Genomic DNA, 21705 nt, shown 5'->3' with positions numbered 1-21705 from the left:
CGAGTTGAATTGCTTTTCTTCCTCTTCGCTGTTTTCTTTTTTTCGTTTTTCCCGTCATGCGCTGAGCTGAGACTCAAGAAAAATAGAAACTGAGTTTTTGTTTGAGAGGTATGTCGCTTTGCGTGATGACGTTATGAGCAAGCATGTTGCGATTAATAGTGAATTATAATAGTTATATGAGTATATGTTGAGACAAAAAGTGAACACACTTTGCCCCTGCGTTGATTGGTACATATACCTTCTCAACACACCCCCGCAATTAAGGCAGGGAGACAAAGTAATGCGAGTGGTTTGCAACGCAGGCCCTTCACGGTGCTGACTCCGGCTCTGGCCCTGCTCGGCGCTGGCCTCATGCTCTGACCCTTACTCGGCTCTGGTCACTCACCCAACCAGCAGTTCCTTCGCGAACATGCTGATGCGCTGAAAGCGACCCGGGCTCATAACCTGTTGAGACAAAAAGTGAACACTCTTTGCCCCTGCGTTGATTGGTACATATACCTGCTCAACAGTATATAGATTATATATATCGATATATCGTTACAAAGTATAACCGCTTATATGTGATAATGACGGCGATATACTTAGATAGCGTGAAGAATGCGATACCATCCAGAAACGACATTGCTATAATGCGCCGATCTTATCGATCGTGATAAGAACACCCGGGCCATGATAAAAGTAGGTAATATACCGAGAACTACTAATGCTGCGCATATAAATCCGATGTGATATAGCAAATATGATACGATGGACCCACCACCCACTCCACCCCCAGATTATGATGATGACGACGATAACGATAATGATGAGAGAGAGAGCCAGATGATGCATGCAACACAAACGTACAAGGTATGATAAGCAGACAAAAAAAGAGACTCGTAGGACTAATATCGCAACCGGGTTTGTTTACAAGTTATGCTGTGCGGGCCTAGTGGCGGCAGGCGGGAAAAAATACAGCGGTTGTTGGGTATCAGACCGCTCGCAATAAGAAAATGGATAAAACGCGGGGCTAGCAAATGCCGGAAAGGATGTTCATAACGCGGTGTGAGGTAAAGGAAATATGGCAATGGGTGTGAAGGCTTTAACGTGCAAGATGCGTGACTAGTACGTTCCTCCCAGGCTGTTCCAAGCAGCCAGAACGTCATCACTGACGCTATCTCGGTCTTCGCTCGCCCTGGGGTGGCTCGTGAAGCTGGCATCGGGGCTCAAGTGTCGTGATCTCCGCTTGCCAGCGCTTGGCTGATGGCTCGATGTTTGTGAGTATACTGATGATCGTGATGTCGAGTTGATGCTATTTTGCCGACTTCGCGTTTCGATGCTTGCAATTGCTAGCTCACTGATATGCCTCGGGACCTTCTTCTTCGTGGGGAATTTCGGTAATGGCGGTTCGACAATGCTGGGCGCGCGGGACGAAGTCGCGGATACAGAATTCATATCCCTGAAACCAGTGGACGTAGGTGGTGTCGGAAAGTTGATTTCTGCATCACTAGATGCTGTTCGACGGCGTCTATGCGAGCCAAATCCGCGAGACGGTTCGGATTTGGTGCCATGGGACGGTGCACCCACAATCCCGCTTTCGGCCATGGTCATGTCGTAAAGCTCGTTGCTGGTCTCGCTGCTTGCCACTTGGACTGCGACATCTGGTTCACCAGTGCGAGGTCCAGGCGTAATCGGTGATGGCAAGGGAGATGGGTTGTCTTCGCTATTAGGGGAGGTCACACTGGTAGCAAATGTGGGAGACGATTGCGGGAAGGGGTCCAGCGGCGAAAACTCTGTAGGAGGCGGAAGGTACTGAGGATGTCGTCCTCGACCGACTGGAGAGTAATGACGGTCTGACCAAGTGTCACTCGCAGAGCTATCCCGGAGTTGAGTCCTTGACCCGTTGATCTTGGTAGACCTGCCGCGTGAATGTGATTGAGGTGGCGTAGCGACATCCGTTGCTGCACGCGGCCTATGTTTGCTGTCCACAGCCCGCACGGGACTTGATTCTTTGGATTCCATAGATAAAAATGCAGACGTGCGAGGTGGCTTTCCAGATCCTTCAGACCGATTCTTCTGTCGGTCGTCATGTTCCTGTATAGACCCAGGCGGCGAGCAATACTTGTTCATCGCTGCACGCTTCTTCCTCATGAGCTCTAGTAGGGCCTCCTCTTCGGCTGAGACTTGCATAAACTTGTGCGAACTATCCGGATATGATTGTGGTGCGCTGTTCGACGTGTGCGCACTGGTGACACTTTGAAGCGATGGTGATATAGGTGTCTCGAGAGCAGTCTGTAGGCGAGCATCCTCATCTTCATGGATGACCGACGGTTGCCTGACGTGGCTCAAACGCTTGCTGCTACCATGAGTGTTGCTCCGCGAGAAATGGTGCGAAGAAAACCGCGGCTCCGGTGTGTACATCACTTCGATCGTCGCAGCATTTGTGGATGTCGAATAGGTGCTCATTCCTCCTGCAGATGGTCTACGGCGATGCGGGCGGACCTCGTACGCTTGCGCTTGCCCAAGGACGACATCGGCACTATAATCCGCTGATTCTAGGCTCTGGCGGGCGGTCCTAGATTGTGCTCTCGAGCGGCTCTCTTCATTTTCATCTTCAGATGATGAAAAAGATAATACGCTGGAGTCCTGAAGGTTCGTCTTTGAAAGTACCGACCCTTTAGTCTTGGATGATGTCTGTGAGCGATATGTGCCCAAGGAATGTTGGCTTGGTGAGGTCATATGAGTCATATGAGTCATATCGACAAGGTCTTCCAGGGCGAAACTATCCCTCTTATATGCGGACAGATCTTGAGATGGAGAGGAATATAGCATTGACTCTCTTAATTGTGACGTTTGGCCAGCCGAGGATCCATGGTATGACATATGTGGGCCAGATGCCTTTGGCGTAGGTACATGTTGTGTATTTTCCGGACTCTCGTCACTATCTTCGTCAAGAGCATCGAACCAATGTTGCGCGCCCCTTGGAGGCCGCCGTATGTGCACCTTCGCATAGTCGTGCTCTTTTTTTTGTCTCATATTAGGGACCGGACTTGGCTGGGGCCGCATTGGACCATCATGGTGCCTCGTATTAGTCTTCTGTAGTTTGGTAGGCCCTGCTTGTGATATTGACCCTCTCGACATCATGCGAGGGAAGTATCCAGAGTTCACTGACATGGCTGCAGGTGAGTTAACCATTTTGTTAGGTGAGAGCAGGGGGCCACCATAATTTGGGCTGTCATTGTCTCTTGGCCTGGGAAACAATTTGGACAGATCCAACCGCACTGGCTTGCTTTTGCGGTCCTCCTTCTTTCTCTTTTCATTAAGTATCATAGGCGACACAGGGCTCGGCTCATAGATTTCATAACCATGGTCTGTCAATACTGGAGGTTGCCCTCTGCGCAACGCCCTGTCCCGAATTGCCGAGTCGGAAGTTTGCTGAGAAATGGCCAATGGTGAGTTCTTCGCATCATAGTGCGATCGAAGAGTTCCACTTGATGAGGGTGTATATAGTCGTGGACTGAGCGAGTTGCAGTCGGAGCCCCGTTTGCCGTCCCCTGAGTACATACGCCCCAGGAGATTTGAAGACGGCTTTTTGGACATGTCTGGTCGCCTCAAGTACCCGCTATTCTCCGTCGTTACCGAATTCCTATCGTCGAATTGGGATCCCACACTCGCATCCGATACAGTGATGGAGATGTATCCAGGGCTTGCTGGTATGGAGGCTTGTCCCGTGCTCGAGCGATACAGGCCGTCGGACGTGCCTAGTATTCGATGTGCTTTACTCGATGAATCGTCGTGACGTAGAGGCCGGTCGTGGCCAGAGGCGACAGAGGGTATCGAGCGAGTGTCGGCGTTGGAGTCTTCGAGTTTGTCTCGCAACCGGCGAGGTAGAGGAAAGGAGAACTTCTTGGATGCGCGGTTCCCGCCAGCCATTTTGCCTGAAGCAGACCGGATCGGTGGATAGATTGGTGGCGGTGATCCTGGCTGGGTCGCGACTCAGTAAAGTTAGAGACACAATGGTGGGAACTGAATCGCGGTACCAGTTGGCGCTATTATTCAAATTCCCACATGGGCTCTAGACTTGGCCGAATCGCACGTCTTGTGCTGCCACCGGCCAGCGCTGACAGGGCATGCGACCACTATTTGCTTCTTCGTGGGCGATGACGATCCGATATGCAGTCGAGGGCTTCCGACCACTTCGACGACGGGATCCAAGGGTTCAAGAGCGGGCCCCTACTGCAGCGAATGGTCCCATGCGCTAACCCGCCGCTGCCTTGGGTGCTGTCTGCAGGAACGGAAGTCTGGTCGCAGATACGTAGTGCGGTTCCATGCAGCCTCGATTGGCGACAAGGAAGATTGCGGACGGGATTTTTGGGTGTTGTTTGAAGAGAAGTGGCAACTCTACAGATTTTCCATGCCGAGTGGAAGGGCGCGGGTATAGCCCGCGAGTGTTAAAACACCAAGGATCCATTGAATTATCCCGCTTGTTAGAATGGCTATCGTACTGGTAGGATCCGCGTCGTAGTCGGCCCCAGGGGCCCGTCATGTCAGCCGGCAGACGTGTGGATCGCAGCCTGCACAGGCACGCCAAAGCCTGCACGGCCCCTGCAAAAGCCACCCCACTGCTTCATTACAGACATGCATCCCCCCGAGTATATGGCAGTTAGTATCAGCCGTCTGTTCTGCTGTGTACCCAGACCACTCTGGCGCAGCGCCGCGATGCGGCAATGCACGGCGACAAGCATGAATCGATCTCTCTGCGACAAGTTCAAAGCAACTAGATGCCACTCTAAGCTGAGCGTACAGGTAGTTGAGGAGGGCTAGAGTGCGGCGTACCGAAGTTTGTAGGAATCGTCCATGCATGGCTGGCGCAGCGCTAGCTCATGCCCAGCCGCCAGCCTACCAGGGTCTATCCTTCTCACCACACTAACGACCCGGCTGTCCTGGAGCTGCATCTGGCCAGTTTGCAGAGCAACGGCGAATCGAAGACCGGCCAAGCTGTAGACGCCTCCTGCCGTCGAACGCTCGCCGAGTTTCTGACATGTCCGTTTCAATTTCCACAAACTGTACCTGCATCATGTCGTGCATTCTCTCTCCACTCAATCCGCCTCCAATTCACCACCACCAATACATGTACCACCACCTCACGCGACGTTACACAGTCGGGCACGGCTCCGTATTCCTAAACACAGCAACGACATGCTGCCAGCCACACGGATGGCAGCAGCTTCGGAACATGCGCATAATTATGATGGCAACTTGTCCAGGGGATGGGAGATGAGGTGATCAGCGCTCTTTTTGCTCTTCTGGTACCCGCCCATGGAGATCCGTTGGGCGGCTCCTCGATTACCATCGTAGAAATGCTCGCCTCGCTCAGGCAGATGAACATAGCCGAGACGGACGGACGGACGTCGCCATTTGATCGTCCCCACGAAGCACTTGGGTTTCTTTTGAGGCATCCGCACCTAAGGATCCACAGTGATAGCGCCATCCCGTGTGAACAAGCCCCTCGGGAGTGGCTCTTCCGTGCTTCTTTGTGTGTTGATCAACTACTCTTCTATGCCAACGCCTTTATCCGACCCCTCGCTTTGTTAGCTGTAGATTTGCATGCTTTGCGACTTTGGGAAGAGCTTGGACATTGGCAAGCACGTTTGTGTTCTAGTGTCGTGACAATACCTACACATCCCTGCACTCCGACGTTCATTTGGGAGACAGCTAAGCGCCAACGACCAGCTTGTCCCTGTGCAGTATTGACTTCAACGGGCAGTTCCAACTGACGAGAGCGGCCGTTCAACCGCCGCGCCGACGCTATCGTAGCTTGGTCACGTAGTTTGCCAAGCTAAGCAAATGATGTAAGCCCGGAACTGAGGCCGTTGCCAAAGCCAGGCTGTGCTGCTGGAGTAAGTAAGTTGTACTGAATAGACTTCTGTCTTTCACCCCGGATGGAACTCTGCGATGTGACCGTGCATCAACCCAAGACTACTTCTGCCGACGCTTGGACTGCCAATTTGCCTACATATCGTAGGCCATGTCTCTGTCGAAACCGACATAAAACATCTGCACATGGACTTCTGTATCGGTTCTTTCCACCACTCATCCCCATATGACAAGGCAACGCCGGTCCGTTATCCCTTTAAGATGTCCATACCGTACCCTGTAGTCCGTTGGGTTATTGGCACCGGATTATCTCTCACGGTTCTCGTCTCGTTCTCATCGAGATATTTGAGTAGCGGCCTGCCGGCTTTTGTCCCGAAGCGACCGCCTGTCGCGTGGGAAGCTTCCTTGGTGTAGCCTGAGGGTGACCGCATCAAAGCGATTCGACATGGCAACCTCTGTGGTACTGCCATGAGATGTTGACGACGACGACGACGTAATAATGTTTTCGACGTCCTCTTTAATGCGAAGACTCCGCTGTTGTCGTAACGTACAAAGATAGGTATAACGCTAAAAGGCAAGCGATCTGCCACGGCAAAAGAGCTAGTAAAAGCCGTCTGTTGTCGTGAGACGTCCGCCAGAGTCTTTTTGAGTCAAGACAGGATCCCGCAGCCTACGTACTCGCTTCCGTTCGCTCGGGAAAAGGCACGGATGAAATATCGGTACGTTCAAAGTTTTCGTACCAAACGTCAAATGTCTGTGGCAATGATGATTGCACTGTTTGAGGATGTGGTTGTGTTAGTGGACGTTACGAGCTTGTACAGCGGAAAACCTTCATGGGGTGAGACGACATGTCACCACGGATAAGTAAGAGAGCATGTGATGAGGCGACGTCGTGCAAGAGCCAAGTTTGGAAGTTTGCCCACGGTCACTTCCCTGCGGGTGTTGCCGTCTGTAACGCTGTCAGGAAGGCGCAGGGGAGAGAAATTACAGCGGATGGCAGCTTGAGCAACGAGACAATAGTCGATACACATGGCAAAAGCGGATAAAAGTTTAATTTCCAGAGAAGCTGCTGCCCAGGTTTGTGGTGTAGTATTCGTGGATATTGTGATGGACTGGTAATGATCGCGTGCCAAGGAAGGTCAGCTGAGAGGAAGTCGCGGACACGCACATGCAGAAGTGGGTTCTGCGCGTCATGACGGATGCCGTAATCAGATGGAACATGGAACAATTACTTTGACCGTTTCTGTTTTTCATGCGCGTGGATGAAGAGCTAAAAGTGCTTGACGGTACTTGACGGATGAGATTACAATTACAGGATCCGAGGGTTTACGTGTGTCGACATCTGTCATCGAACGCCCAAGCCGCGTTTCCTGCTTACCTGCGACGTTGCTGAGAATATGCGACATATATTGCCAAGGCAGCCGGGGGGAAGCGCGTCTTGACTGTCGGGGCGTCCCTCAGCTGGGCAGACAAAGAACGAGCCAAGGGCGGCGCTTGACTTGCTGTTGTATTTTTGCCACGGGCGAAAAAAAGGTGATGAAAAGGCCGTGACGTGCGAATCAAAGTGACGAGGCTGCAGCCGAGTGAGGCCGTGCTAACGTACCGCCCGCACCGCCCGCAAAAGTTGGACACTGACATAGCACTGTGTGGGCAAAACCCTCTATTCTATACCCAATAGATATATCTGGCGCCTACAAAGATTTTTGTATACTAGTAGTGTGTCAAGTATCTGAGGTCATCCAGGTGCACATGACATAGCACGTGCAGTTGGGATCAGACCTCTGGAGACTGTCACTGCTGCTTCTCGAAGTCTGTAAATCAAAAGTCAAATGGGCAGTGAAACAGGCTTCGGTGGGACCAGATGGGCATTGCTTTGAATTTAAAGCCGTTCGCAACGGCATGTTAGGTGAATGTTTGGTGAACTGGTGTGGTGCGGCAAGAAATTGACATGGCGGGTAGTAGGGATTCGAGCGAGCCAAGCTCGGCGGCCCACCTGCAGGCGTGGTGCTCAGTGCCTTCGTTCGTCTACCACTCTCCGTAAACCCCACTACTGCTCATACCACACCCAACACCTCACCATATACACCGTCTTCCTCTCTCGCTTCCCAAGACTCACTGCTTGACACGTGCTGTCTCTCCGCCGCTATACTGGAACCACGTCGTGTTTCGACACCCGACCGGACCTCTCGCCTCTCCGTCAGCGGCGACACGTCGGAGAGCAAGCAGCCAGGCTCCGCTACCGCCGCCCACCTCGAGCTGCTTCGAGCCCTGGTCTCCTTCTGGCGACATGCACCACTGCTAGAAGGTTAACGTGTTTTTTTACTCGTTCCCGCTCCTGCTCTGCCAAGCTCGCGCCTTGGTTCCGAGGCCCCAGGTCCCCATCATTGCCCCGGACGCTACGACGAGCCACTCTGCCCACCAGCCGCGCCGCACACACGTGTCTAGATCGACATCTTTACCGAAAACAAAAATTCACACTGGCCTGTGACCCCACAGCTCACCCTCACGCTTGTGCAACATGGCCTCCAACGCCCCCGGCCCCAGCGCTGACCGCGTCTCCAAGACGGTACATAGCGAAGCCACAGATCCATATGCCACCATGGGACAGTTCTCGTTCGCTCCAGCAACCAAGACTACCGTCGTAACGACAACGTACACCACCACCACCACTTTTCCACCACTATGTGTAAACGCCCCCGGAAGCCTTAGCGAACGCGACCCCAAGGACTACCCGCTGGCCCATGTAAAAGCACCAGAATCAATACGCAAGTTCTACTTTGAGTCCGGAGGCGAACTGGCTTGCTTTGAAGAAGCAAATGCGGCATCAGAAAAGGTGCGAGAGGTAAGAATTACATCACATCAGGGACATGCCTGTAGCCGGGCTACAGCTACCCATTTGTCATGCAATCAACTGACTCTTTCCCCCACAGCAGAGATCACTTCATCAGAATCTACAATCTGCCAACGGCACACTTAAAAAGGTCGAGTCCTTTAACGGACCCCCGGTCTTCGCATCACCTAGCCGCACGACGCGTCCCAAGATACACGCACATCAAAACCTTCGTTCCGTCTCCGGTCGCCGAAAACGAGATAATGCTGATGAATCGCCGCCGCCTCCATCTATAAAAAAGGCTGCTGAGCTGGCTGGCATTCACCGTCACACCAAGAAGCCGAGACTCGATCAGGACATGGGTGAAGACGCCACACGCATGGGCTCCCACTCTACACCAGACGACAAGGAGCATCTTACTCTAGCCACTCCCGACACCGATATGGGGGGATTGGGCTCGTCCAAAATGCCGAAGCCAAGGATACCCCACCTACAGAACACCAAGTTCAGAGCTGCAGCGCAACAATGGCAGCTCCAGCAGTCGTTCGCCGGCCCTGCCCATTCTGGGCCCAGCAATTCCAACCACCGAGAGGCATCGCCTGAGCCATCATTCCCCACCAGCGTTCTCGATGGCCCGGGCGTGGCTGCCACTCCTCCGATTGCCGAGTCTGACCTGGAGCCAGTCGGCCCTTTCGCCGACGACAGCTCCTTCTCTTCCTCACGACTGACCCCTCTTGACACAACTTCCGTACAAGATGCCAGCTTACCAAGCCCCAGTCTGTCGCCCATTACCGCTGCTGCCAACCTTGCCCAACAGACCACCGGTGGAGCATCCTTCTCCGGCACGGAATTGGACTACGATGTCAACGATGTTTCAGGACTTGACCTCTCACAAAGCAACGCCGGCAGCTCACGTATGGGAGACTTTGCTCTCTTTGGTGAAAATACAGGCAGCTCTAATGCACAGCTGCCTACCCCTTCCGTCATGGATATACCAAATATGCTGAACTCGTTCGATGCTTTGCCGGAACAGATGAAGTCATATGTTCTGTACCAGATGCTTAGGAGGTGCAAGAAACCCACCCTACATTTCGTTGCCGATGTAGTGAACCCTGCCCTCAAGCGCGACTTCATCGCTTCCCTACCTACCGAGTTGAGTCTAGAGATTATCGGTTACCTGGATGTCAAGAGCATGTGCAGCGCCGCTCAGGTTTCAAAGTACTGGAGGAAGCTTACTGATACCCATGAGACTGCTTGGAAGGATCTGCTCGACGCAGATGGGTACAAGTTGCCGCAGGGCGAGTTGGAGCGTGCTGTACAAGAGGGCTGGGGATGGCAATACCCTCATTCCCCAGACAGCTACGAGCGCGACCTCAGAGAACAATCCATCACTTCAAGATCAGACAACGAATCATTACCAGGCTTTGCCAGTTCTAGCTTGTCCAACAGTCTACAAGACCAGGAGGGTGCAGTGACCCGATCTTCTGCGACGCGCCTCAAGAGGAAGGCTACGAATAAACACAGTAGCAATGGGGGCAAGAAGCAACGTAAAAGCCGTCCTCCTACAAAGGCGTTGCTCGCAATCCACCCGCGGGCTGCCGAATCTCAGGAGGGACCCCATGCCTTTGCCAGGCGTGCAGAAGCTGCCATTTCCGATCCTAATGTGGGCTTGCCTGGCTTACGCGCCATGCATCTTTTCAAGTCGCTATATCAAAGACACCATCTTATTCGCAAGAGCTGGATGGCAGGCGACACCAAACCAAAGCATATCGCCTTTCGCGCGCACCAGCGCCATGTTGTGACTTGTCTTCAGTTTGATACAGACAAAATATTGACTGGCAGTGATGACACCAACATAAATGTCTACGACACCAAGACCGGAGCACTACGCAACCGTCTTGAAGGTCACGAAGGTGGTGTCTGGGCGCTCCAATATGAAGGAAATACACTGGTATCTGGCTCCACAGATCGCTCAGTGAGAGTATGGGATATCGAAAAGGGAAGATGCACTCAAGTCTTCCAGGGACATACATCCACGGTTCGATGCTTAGTGATCCTCAAGCCGACGCAAATTGGCGAGACTCTAGACGGTCAACCAATCATGATGCCGAAAGAGGAGCTTATCATTACTGGCTCACGAGACTCTACCCTTCGTGTATGGAAGCTTCCCAAGCTAGGCGATCGAAGTGTCATGCAGATGGGAGCGTCATCCAACGATCATGACAACCCGTACTTTATACGCGCTCTAACCGGCCATCATCATTCAGTGCGTGCCATTGCTGCGCATGGCGACACTCTTGTCAGTGGCAGCTACGACTGCACAGTTCGCGTGTGGAAAATCTCGACTGGTGAGGTTCTGCAACGCCTTCAGGGCCATTCTCAGAAGGTGTATAGTGTGGTTCTCGACCATGGGCGTAACCGCTGCATCAGTGGTTCGATGGACAACATGGTCAAAGTCTGGTCTCTGGAAACTGGTGCTTGTTTGTTCACACTTGAGGGCCATACTTCGCTCGTTGGCCTCCTTGATTTGAGCCACGGACGCCTCGTGTCGGCAGCGGCTGACTCAACACTACGCATCTGGGACCCGGAGAATGGGCAATGCAAGAGCAGATTATGTGCCCATACGGGGGCCATTACCTGCTTTCAGCATGACGGCCAGAAGGTGATTTCTGGCTCGGACCGGACGCTCAAGATGTGGAATGTGAAAACAGGCGAGTTTGTCAAAGACTTGTTGACCGACTTGAGCGGTGTGTGGCAGGTCAAGTTTAACGAACGTCGCTGTGTCGCTGCCGTTCAGCGACACAGCATGACATACATCGAGGTAGGCACATGCCAATAATGATTTGAGAATGTTAGCTAACAGTTGGCCAGGTTCTTGACTTTGGTGCTTCACGCGACGGGATACCCGCCGATCAGCGAGGACGACGTATCGTCGTAAACTCTAGGGGCCATGAAATCGACGATGTGCCTGAACTCGATCCAGTGGAAGAAACCCATATTTAAGCCCACCATGCTGGTCACTTGGGATGGAAAAGGGCGAGGATACACGAATACAACCAGCATCTCTTTCGGGACTGGCGCAAATGTTTTCGACATGTTCACAAGCGATACCCATTGCGCATTTCGGCGAATGACTTCACGACACGACCAGCAAATGTTATTTTCTAGGAGGTTTCGACTAGGTGTAGGTCGGTTCCAAGGTGTAAGAAAGGGCGTGTACGTCAGGATAGGGATTTTAGTATTGCTGCATAGCTAGGGCGTTTTCTATAATTGAGGGCTGCATTAGGGCGGAGCATCTACGGATGACTACCAGCATGAAGAATTAGATTCTTCAGAGCATATTCCTTTATGATGCTTGTGAATTGTTGATGCACGTTTTTCACTAAATCAGAAATCCTAAACTGGTAGTAAAGACGATGTCATGTCCGTCCAAGTGAAAGCGGAATGACGCGCTGCTGCCCCACTGCCGCGGCTCCAACTAAAGCTCCCGTTGCAAACAGCTCCCCGCCCATGTTTGCTTTTTATAATATCGCACACAACTTTTATTAGTCGTGGGCATGCAGGTCCCGTTGAGCAACCTCTAATGCCGGCATACTTCTTCCACGTTACCTTGGAGCTTTACCCCTCGCGCTCGTCGCCCGACAAGACCTTCACCCCGCCGCCGCATACTAACATCTTCGCCTCTGAGCTCCCGGTCCATCGCAGAGCTTCGTGGGGCTCTTATCCTCCAGCAGCACGAACATACAGCAGCTTTCTCAAACCCATAGCCTCGGGGAGTGAGACCAGTCAAGCCACCACCTCACGCGAACGGCCGCCTCCAGCTCGTCGATTCAGCCACCGCACGCGACCATCCTTCTCAGACCAGCACGACAGTCCCGTACCCGTCGTCAAACCACCAAAGAGACCTGGACATAGACGTACACAGAGCTTTGCACATAGAGACTGGCGCTTCGACACCATCTCTATACTCAGCATCGACATGCACCCGAGCCATGGCACCGACCTCGCTCAATCTCGCGCAAAGTCCCTCAAACACCCTTCACAGCCTCCCAATACCGGAGGTCTAGCGACAAAGGGAAACTTCATTCCCTCTGACCCGAAAGACACAGAGGTTGGCTGGGGCGTGGTGCATCTGTACCGTGATGGACAAGAGACGCCAGGCCTATACGACGACATCGAGGGAGCAAGCAAAGAGTTCAATGAGGAGGACTGCACAACACTATGCATACTCGCGGTGCCATCATACATGACGCCGTCCGACTTCTTGGGCTTCATGGGCGAGCAGACTAGGGAGGAGGTGTCGCACTTTAGATTGATCAGAACCAGCAGGGCTAACAAGTACATGGTGCTAATGAAGTTTCGGGAGGCAAAGAAGGCACGGGAATGGCGAAAGGCGTGGGACGGCAAAGCATTCAACAGTATGGAGCCAGAATACTGTCACGTTGTTTTCGTCAAGTCTATCAACTTCCAGAATGGCGACTCGAATCGCGATCCTACCTCATACCCCGACCTTACGAACGACCCCTTCGCCCCCGCTCCTACAAAGCAGCCGACTGCCCCTCTTCCGCCAGCGACTGGTGTCTCTTCGCCTGTTGATGGCCCGTCGATAGCTACATCGCTTACCACAAAGCCGCCCGCTCCACCCACGGCTGCCCTCGTGGAGCTGCCGACCTGCCCCGTCTGTCTGGAGCGTATGGATGAGACAACAGGCCTGCTCACTATTCTCTGTCAGCATGTCTTCCACTGCGCATGCCTCGAGAAGTGGCGGGGTTCAGGCTGCCCAGTCTGTCGCTATACACAAAACGACGCCTTTACACTGCACCGTGGCGCTGATGGTGAAAGTCCGGACAACGAGTGCAGTGTCTGTGGATCTACGCAAAATCTCTGGATCTGTCTGATCTGCGGCAACATAGGATGTGGCCGCTACGACTCGGCACATGCTTTTGCACATTACGAAACTACAAGCCACACATACGCCATGGACGTCGCAACACAGCACGTCTGGGACTACGCAGGTGACGGATACGTCCACCGACTGATACAAAACAAGACAGATGGAAAGCTCGTCGACATGCCTGCCTCAAGCCAATCCTTCGCCGCGCCGGGTATGACAGGCTACTCCAACGACACAGTCCCGCGCGAGAAGCTAGATAACATGGGCATGGAATACGCCTACCTCCTAACCTCGCAGCTCGAATCCCAACGCACATACTTTGAAGAACAACTCGAACGCGCCGTCGACAAGGCCGCAAAAGCCGCCTCTACAGCCGACGAAGCAACCCGCTCCGTCGCATCTCTCTCCCAAAAACTAGACCACCTCTCCACCCAACACCAAGAAGCAACCGCCACCATCGCAACCCTCACAAAGGAATCAGCCCGCAACGCCCAAAAAGCCCAGAATGCTTCCGACCTTGCCCGCAAACTTACAAAACAGTACAAGGAAGAGCAGATTGTTAATGAGAGCCTCATGGAACGTATCAAGCATCTCGAGAAGAAGGCTGAGGAGGCTGAGGCGAAGGTCAAATTGGTCGAGGCGCAGAAGGCGGATTTGGAAGAGCAGAATCGCGATTTGAGCTTCTTTATTAGTGGCCAGGAGAAACTTCAAGCTATGCAGATGGAAGAGGGGGAGGTGGAGGGCGCAACACTGGAGGTGGGGGAGAGTGCGAGTGCGAAGAGGGGGAGGAGGAAGGGGAAGAAGAAGGCTTGACGGGCATATAAGTCAGGATGCCGTATTCGCTTAGTGAAGGGGTTATTCTTTGCTCAAGGTAGCATTTCATTATTAGGGACTTTGGTTCAACGGCGTCATGAGAGAGAAAATATCAGATACCCACCTTCCATAGAAGAACAGCAATTTCACCATGTAATGAGACGATGATAATGACCGATATTCACACGAATAGTTTTCTAGTTGAAGATAATAAACAAGCATCTCATAAAGATTGTACTATTCCCAGCTAAAAAAAAGACGACACCTCAAGTTATACACAAACAAACACACACTCTCTCGCTCTCTACACTAACTACCCTACTATCACACACTCTCCTCATCCGCATCTCTCCCTCGAAAACACCCAATAAGAAACAGGGAAAAGATGCTGCAAAAAAACAGAGAAATATTACACGTGTGCTGTCATGTCTTCAATCCAGTTAATCTGACCCCCTTGTCTTTCTCTCCCCTCAAAACTCTCAAGGAGCCCATGGGGAGTGTGAAGAAAGGGGTCAAAATTAAACCAGCCGTCTCAGGTCGTCAAGTCATGTCATGCCTTTTTCTCTCTCTCCCCTTTACACCCTCATCTTCTTCCTTTCAGCAAGAGAAACAAAGAGGGTGAAGCAGGGGAAGAGAGGAAGAAAAAAAAGGTGGGGGCGTGTAATAAAGTAGGTCGTTCGTATAAGATGGAAGATGGGGAGATTCATGCATGCAAGCCAAAAAAACAATAAAAGCAGGAAAAAAGGCAACGCACGCGTTAAAATTTCCCCAGGAAAAGACTGATGTAAGCAAGCTTTGATGAGTTGATGGAAGTGAGGGTTGAAAGAGAGAATGGAAAGAGAGAGAGAGAGGATTTGTGGAAAAACGCCGGAAACCGTGCCTGTTCTGTTCTGCCGTGCCTTGTAACCCCCCGTGATCCAAGGAAAATGATCAACGCCAAATGGATGGGGAGAATGAGGTTGTTTTGCTTTTTGTTTTTGGGGCCTCTTTTTGGTGTTGGTGGTACTGGAGATGGGTGGTTGGTGGTGATGCTGAGTGGTATCCAGAAGTGAAAATGGTAGAGCGTTTGCATCACTGTATCCAACAATCAACATGGGAAGGATATCTTCGATCTAAGAGCAACGTCGAGGACTCTTCAAATCCAGTCGTCATCCACCTTGCCCAGTTGGCCGATTGCAATCTCTCTGTCGAAACCTAGTCCAAGGCCCAAGCCCATGTCCATCTGAGGTGGGGATTGAAGCTGTGGTGGTGGCTCAACCTTCTTTTTGGGGCTCTGCTTGGCTGGGCTCACACTGCCCTTGTCACTGCTGCCCATGCGGACAGTCTTGACGTCCCAGTCATCCTCAAGCGCAGCGCCAATCCACACCTTGACACTGTCGTGTACGGCGCCGTAGTACTTGGGATTGCAGGCGCGGAGATGGCCCATGAGCTTCTCGAAACCTGACACCTTGAGTTCCTGACGGAATTCGTTGCGGGCTGAGCGGGTCGGCAATGAGGCCATGATACCGTTGAGGAGATCAACGTGGGTAGCGAGATAGTTTGTGGCATCCCACTCGACACCGCCGACGTAGGGTGCTGCTGGCACGATAGCTCGTTGGCCGGGGAAGTGCGTCTTGGCGTACGATGCTCCCTGTGTTGGTTTGGGCGGAACCGGAATGACGTTGAGGTGGTGGATAAAGATCCAGAAGACCTCCTTTGTGACGTTAGACAGCTCCTTGCACCAAACCTGGTATGGGCGCGGCTGGTGCATCTGAAGGATAAAGGGAACCGTCGAACTCTCCTTGTCCTTGACCGGATCCTTGAGGTACTTCATCAGCTCAGAAGCACGCGATTCAAGTTCTCCCTCTGGCGCCATGGAGATGTGTGCAAAGATAATCTCGATGACAAGCTCACGTGTAGTAAACTCGCTCGGGCCTTTATGCTCCTCATCGAAGATCATAGCTAACAGAGCTGGGTACAGAGTCGGCGAAATCTCCTTGAGCTGTTTGAGGGCGGTAGCGGTGGTGCAAAGTCCCTTGAGACACCGAAGCAGCTCGTGAAGAAGGGTGTCTTCGTGGTCTTCGCGCCACTCAATCTCCATGATGCGGTGCAGAAGGGCGACCAGCTCAGTCATACCTCCATCTTGGATGAAGTTGTCAACCCAATCGACAGTCTCATTACGGATCAAAAGGCGGAGCTTGTGCAGCTTGCCAACCTCGACATCCTGCGGCTTCGTGGTCTTCTTCAAATAGGCAATGAACTCGTCAGCCTTGACCGCTTTGCCGTTGGACACTGAGCGGTCGGAAGCGTTGGATCGCATGGACCTCATCGAAGGAGACTTTACGATAGGGACTGGCTTAGAAGACGTCTTACGGTCGTTCAGCTCGCCACCCTTCTGCTTCTTTGTGGGAGAATCATTTCGGTTGAATGTGAATGTTCGGCTCCTTGGACGCTCACGCTTAGTTGAGTTGGCCGACTTGTCCGCTCGTGCATCCTCATCCTCGTCGCCTTCAGGCGAACCTTGTCGCGACTTGATGGACTTTTGTGTGGTAGACTTTGTGTTCTCGCCAATGGATGAGGGCTTGGATGTGGGCCGAGGAACTTGGGGCGTGTCGAGCTTGTGCATGCGAACAAAGTCGGCCTTGACTTCAAGCTTCAGGGTTCGCATCTGAGCACGCTGATGTGTGGGGATGTTCCGGGATTCCTAACATAGTCAGTAGGTGATGATGTTGACATTACAAGTAGACTTACAAGAACCTCCTCAAACTCGGCGTCCACCACCTTTGGATCGGGCTTGGTGTAAGGAGCCGGAGTGCCATCTGTCTGCTTGGCCTTGCCGTTGAAAGCAGCGACAGCAGCCATGACTCTGTTCTGCTTCTTCGGCGAAGCAGGAGGGGGCGCCATGGGCTCCATGCTGAACTCCTTAGTGCCAATATCTGTACTGGCTCGGCTGAATCCTGGTCTGGTGGGGTTGTTCTTGGAGGGGGATGTTTCCCTGGCACGTCCCTCGTTGCCCTTTGTGTCGGAAAGCGGGACCCGCTCGCCGCTCTTCTTGCGTGAAAATGTTTCGAGCAGTGAGGCCGTGGAAATCGTCTTAGGAACAACCATGGACTTGGGCCGCTCTTTTGCAGAAGGTCGCAGGGCAGGGAGGCCATAATCGAAGAAGTTGCGCTGCTTAGTGGGAGAGTAGTCGCGCGGAGTGTACAGGGCAATCTCGTCCTCGATGCTCCGTCGCTCTTCGTTGGACATCTTACTCGTGGCTGGGGTGGGGACTTGCTGCTGCGAGCTGAACTCGGCCCAGATGGGAGTGCGCGGCGGTGCTTGTGCGTGGGAAGAACGGGGCGGTGTGGTGTTTTCCTTGTCCCTCGATTCCTTGACAGGCGACTTGTCCCTCCTCTTGCCAAACATTGTGGCCAGATTGGAGGACGACTTGGGTCGCTTTGGCTTCTCGGCTACCGCCTCCTCCTCTGATCGTCTGGAATCGAACGAGTCGTTAACCCTGGGCTTATCTTCCCTCTTTGCCAGCGAACGCAGCGACACGGCACTGAGCGTCTTCTTGTTCAGGCTCTTCCGGGGACTCGATTGCGACTTGCGCGGTGATGGTGGGCTAGTGGTGGTGTTCTCGGTCTGGTTTGCAGCGCGCAATTGGCTATGCGGGTGGTCTGGGGGGAGCAGCGGAGCGTGGAAGCCGGATGCAGCCAGATATGGCGGGCTGGTAATTGTGTTGCTGCTCAGCGGACCGCTATCGGTGGGCGAGCGCCTGTGGCCTCTGGATGAAGTGATTATCGACCTCAGTACGGCAGATCTGTTGCGGCGATGCCCTTGGACGGGCGGGGCCATGCCTGGAGTCGCCATTGCGCGACGCCTTTAGTTCTCTGGGATGGGAAGCGTGAACTGAGGCAGTTCGCCAGAAAGAAGAAGCTGTCGACGATTGTTTGTCTATAGCAGAGGGGCGGCGGGCATATTAGTGGAAGGCGTTGAGGCAGGTCGCGGTCGGCTTGCGACTACCGAGTCGGTGGATAAACATTGCGGGCGATCGTCCCAGCAACGACGCGCTAATGTGGGGTGCGAGGGAGCAAACGCCAATGCATGCCACCGTCAGCCCGCTAACCGCTATCGACACTCAAATTCATGCAAGCTCACTTGCACCCCGTCATATCAAGCCCAGGGTGGACCATCAGGAGACGTGGGCGCCCGCTCATCAAGCCCAATCTTCGACCACTCTAACCGTGACCCCGTGCTATCACCAACCATCTGGCGAACAGCCGTTCGTAATAGTTATGCACCAGTCTCGTGACCTCGTGACTGCTGTGCCTCGCGACTCATGTGCAGCATAACTCACAATGCACGCCCGCCTAGAGGGAAGTAGAAGCGAAGGATGTATATTTGTTGTGAAGCCTGTTTAACAAACGCCCACACCACAACAAGCAGTGGGCAATCCGACTATCCTCAAAACATCAAAATCATAATACCCGTCATATGGCCACCCCCCATCTCCCCATGCCTGCAAATTCACTAATTGCCTTTTACCACCATTTGAAATTACTGTCCAAATTCCCTCACAGTCCTCCTACGTCTCTCCATCTCCCCAATCCTCACCAGCGCGCCCATGGCATTCGTTCCCTCGTCTCCACACCCAGTCGTAGCAACGCACATTCCCATTGCGGGCTCAACTCCACAGTTGCATACATCGCTCACACAAACCGACCCAATCGGGCACCCCTTTTCTCCAAATTCGCTATGTGAACACCTCACCAGTCTGGAATTGTCACAAGAGTAAGCGCTCTTGTCAAAACAGACGCCGTTGCCCTCGACTGTCGTTGCGCAAATGCACGTTGTCGTAGCGTTGCCGGAGCCGCACTGACGATCAAAGCCACAGCGTGAGTCGCATGCTGGAGATGCGCAGACACCGTTGATACATTGTTTTCCGAATGCGCACACGTTGTTGCAGCGACCGCAGTTGAGCACGTCTGTCTTGGTGTCGTGGCAACTTCCGTCGCTGCAAAGTTCGACACCAGGGCCGAAGCAAAGGGTCGGCCCGGATGTCGGACTAATCGTGGTTGTAGTCGACGTCATTGCTAATGTAGTATTGATTGCTGAGCTAACGGCAGACGAAGATGATATTGTGATGTTCGCTGAAGATGTCGCCGTACAACCAGCCAAAGCGCTTGAACCGGTGCAAGTTGGAGTTACGACACTAGATGACGACGAGTTACTCCAAATTGGTGTCGCTGAAATACTGCTACTGAAAGATCCCGATGGAGTTTCTGTGCTGTTGGCTGTCATTGTCGGCATACTACCGTTCGTCGTATTCACCCCAGAAAATGTACTACTGACTGCAGACGGCGCACTGCTGCTTGTTGTGTTGAACCATCCGGAAAATATAGCGGTAGCTGAAGCCGTCGGCACGCTGCTGTTCGTCGAATTCAACCCAGAAGATGCACTGCTCGCTGAAGCTGACGGCATACTACTGCTCGTTGTGTTCAACCACCCAGAAAATGTACTACTTGCTGGAGTCGTCGGCACACTGTTGCTTGTCGTATTCAATCCCCCGGGAGATGTAGCGCTGGCCGAAGCCGTCGGTACGCTGCTGCTTGTCATATTCAGCCACCCGGAGAATGTACTGCTGGCCGGAGTCGTCGGCACACTGCTTCTCGTCGTGTTCAGCCACCCAGAAAAGGTGCTGCTGACTGGAGCCGTGGGCACAGCGCTATTTGTGGTATTGAAAACACCAGAAGATGTGCCATTAGTGGGACTCGCTGACGGCGTTGTATCTACTGAAGAGCTTGTCACAGTCATGGACAACGAAGAGTTCATTGTGTTGCTCGTGCCGGGGCCCTCCGAGCTAGTTGGTAAGCTGCTTATTACTACAGCAGAGCTTTCTGAAGTCATAGATGGGCCACTTGGCGAGCTGACTGGTATTGAAGCGCTTGTAGGCTCAGCCGATGGTGCAGAAGATATTTCTGTGCTAGGTAAAGATGTAGCTGGGTTTGACAATGAGCTATCCGTGCCACTAGAGCTCGAAGCCATATCACTAGATACGCTACTAGCTAGCGAAGACTGGACCGTATTTGCTGATGTCGAGCCACTGAGCGACGAGGATGGCAGGGCAACAGGGCACGAGGTGCCCGTCGTCTTTATAGTAGTAAGCGTAGTCGTTGCGGTAGCTGTCACAGTCTACAATAATCAGTTCAATATCCTTTCAAACCAAGCACGAACGACTCACTGTTCCAAGATAAGTGACGTCACCTGCAGTGATATTTGCACAGAAACAAGCCGAAGAGTAGCGTTGAGAATCGCAGGCCTGTGTGGCGTATCGGGGTTGTGCTCCATATTCAGTTGTCGTAGACCAGTCGGTCGGCAGAGTTTGACGAATCACGAGTCTATTCTCCCCTGCCAAAGTGGAAAATATATCTGCGCTTGTTGTGCTGGGTCCCACAGTGGGGGGGCATGGCGTCGTCGTAGTCAAGGTAGTTCTCTTGAGGACCGTGAGAGTGATTCTAAGACAAATTATCAGACCCCTGTATCTTCGGTACAAAAACGCCAGCATGCGTCACTTACATCGGGTTCCAAATCACACTTGTGGTGAGGTAGTCTTCACAGTCCTGCGCAGCCCGGACGACACGGGCAAGACCGCCATCACCCCAAACCGAACGATAGCAGTCATCCTCGGAGCATTGCTGCCTGGCATTTAGAGTGATTGCTGAGACCACGGATATATTGAGCAAGGTAGCGAAAGTGGTGAGCTTCATCTTGGCGTATGAACGAATGTTGGCCTTCTGGGGCTGATGTGCACGACAATCTAACTATGAGAAGCAGAGAGGACTTTATACCTCGTTTCCGCCATCCTTAGACTAGCAACAGGATGTTGGGTGAGAAACCATTTCCTGCTTCTTCCAGGCATCTCTCTTGGTTGCGGGATATCCGCCGGCACCAGTGGCGCCTGTGCGAGACTCCAAGGTGGTTGAGTTTCTCAGCGCAAAACTTCTAGCCGAGAAACTAGTCTCTAGCTTGGTGTCGCAATGTGGTGTTTTGGTGTTCCTCAGACCATGGATACGATTACGAGAACTCATGAAGTTCAGTAGTTGTAATTCTTGCAAATTACGGTAGAGCGTTGGGCACTGTAATTGTCCACCCCGCCCAATATGTCGCATAGTTCCAAATCGTTCCAACCCATGATGTTAGTCGCGCAGAGATGTGCTAGAAACGAGATAGTCCGAACACAGCATGATGTCGTGTCATCGTATTGCTATCGACTAGACAGTCCACTAAACTGAAGCTAGGTGGTGGGCGCCGGCAGCTTATGCAGGTACGATACTGTCAGGCATACTCT

The 21705-nt window shown here is 52.8% G+C and overlaps 7 protein-coding genes across 7 annotated transcripts; 3 read left to right on the top strand and 4 right to left on the bottom strand.

Moving 5' to 3' along the window:
- Nucleotides 1-1101: 1101 nt before the first annotated feature.
- Nucleotides 1102-3912, bottom strand: PtrM4_062210 (Mating-C multi-domain protein; the record flags this gene model as incomplete). Its single annotated transcript, XM_001932951.1, has 1 exon — nucleotides 1102-3912. The coding sequence occupies one exon, from the start codon at nucleotides 3910-3912 to the stop codon at nucleotides 1102-1104; it is 2811 nt and encodes a 936-aa protein (XP_001932986.1).
- Nucleotides 3913-8374: 4462 nt separating this feature from the next.
- Nucleotides 8375-11689, top strand: PtrM4_062200 (WD40 repeat protein; the record flags this gene model as incomplete). Its single annotated transcript, XM_001932949.2, has 3 exons — nucleotides 8375-8698; nucleotides 8787-11507; nucleotides 11558-11689. The coding sequence occupies 3 exons, from the start codon at nucleotides 8375-8377 to the stop codon at nucleotides 11687-11689; spliced, it is 3177 nt and encodes a 1058-aa protein (XP_001932984.1).
- A 580-nt stretch (nucleotides 11690-12269) lies between these two features.
- PtrM4_062190 (zf-UBP multi-domain protein) lies at nucleotides 12270-14594 on the top strand (the record flags this gene model as incomplete). Its single annotated transcript, XM_001932948.2, has 2 exons — nucleotides 12270-14271; nucleotides 14587-14594. The coding sequence occupies 2 exons, from the start codon at nucleotides 12270-12272 to the stop codon at nucleotides 14592-14594; spliced, it is 2010 nt and encodes a 669-aa protein (XP_001932983.2).
- Nucleotides 14595-15528: 934 nt separating this feature from the next.
- Nucleotides 15529-18227, bottom strand: PtrM4_062180 (GTPase binding protein Rid1; the record flags this gene model as incomplete). Its single annotated transcript, XM_001932947.2, has 2 exons — nucleotides 15529-17076; nucleotides 17124-18227. 2 exons carry the CDS (start codon nucleotides 18225-18227, stop codon nucleotides 15529-15531), a joined length of 2652 nt encoding a protein of 883 aa, XP_001932982.1.
- Nucleotides 18228-18914: 687 nt separating this feature from the next.
- On the bottom strand, nucleotides 18915-19448 carry PtrM4_062170 (uncharacterized protein; the record flags this gene model as incomplete). Its single annotated transcript, XM_066105579.1, has 1 exon — nucleotides 18915-19448. The coding sequence occupies one exon, from the start codon at nucleotides 19446-19448 to the stop codon at nucleotides 18915-18917; it is 534 nt and encodes a 177-aa protein (XP_065964206.1).
- A 52-nt stretch (nucleotides 19449-19500) lies between these two features.
- Nucleotides 19501-20659, top strand: PtrM4_062160 (Herpes-BLLF1 multi-domain protein; the record flags this gene model as incomplete). The annotated part of the gene is made up of 2 exons (XM_001932946.1): nucleotides 19501-20517; nucleotides 20642-20659. 2 exons carry the CDS (start codon nucleotides 19501-19503, stop codon nucleotides 20657-20659), a joined length of 1035 nt encoding a protein of 344 aa, XP_001932981.1.
- A 270-nt stretch (nucleotides 20660-20929) lies between these two features.
- Nucleotides 20930-21124, bottom strand: PtrM4_062150 (uncharacterized protein; the record flags this gene model as incomplete). Its single annotated transcript, XM_066105578.1, has 1 exon — nucleotides 20930-21124. One exon carries the CDS (start codon nucleotides 21122-21124, stop codon nucleotides 20930-20932), a length of 195 nt encoding a protein of 64 aa, XP_065964205.1.
- Nucleotides 21125-21705: the final 581 nt, after the last annotated feature.

This window comes from Pyrenophora tritici-repentis, chromosome 2, assembly GCF_003171515.1.
Source record: "Pyrenophora tritici-repentis strain M4 chromosome 2, whole genome shotgun sequence".
Taxonomy (NCBI): Eukaryota; Fungi; Ascomycota; class Dothideomycetes; order Pleosporales; family Pleosporaceae; genus Pyrenophora; species Pyrenophora tritici-repentis.
Note: the sequence above shows the minus strand (reverse complement) of the source record. Positions and strands in the feature narration are given on the sequence as shown.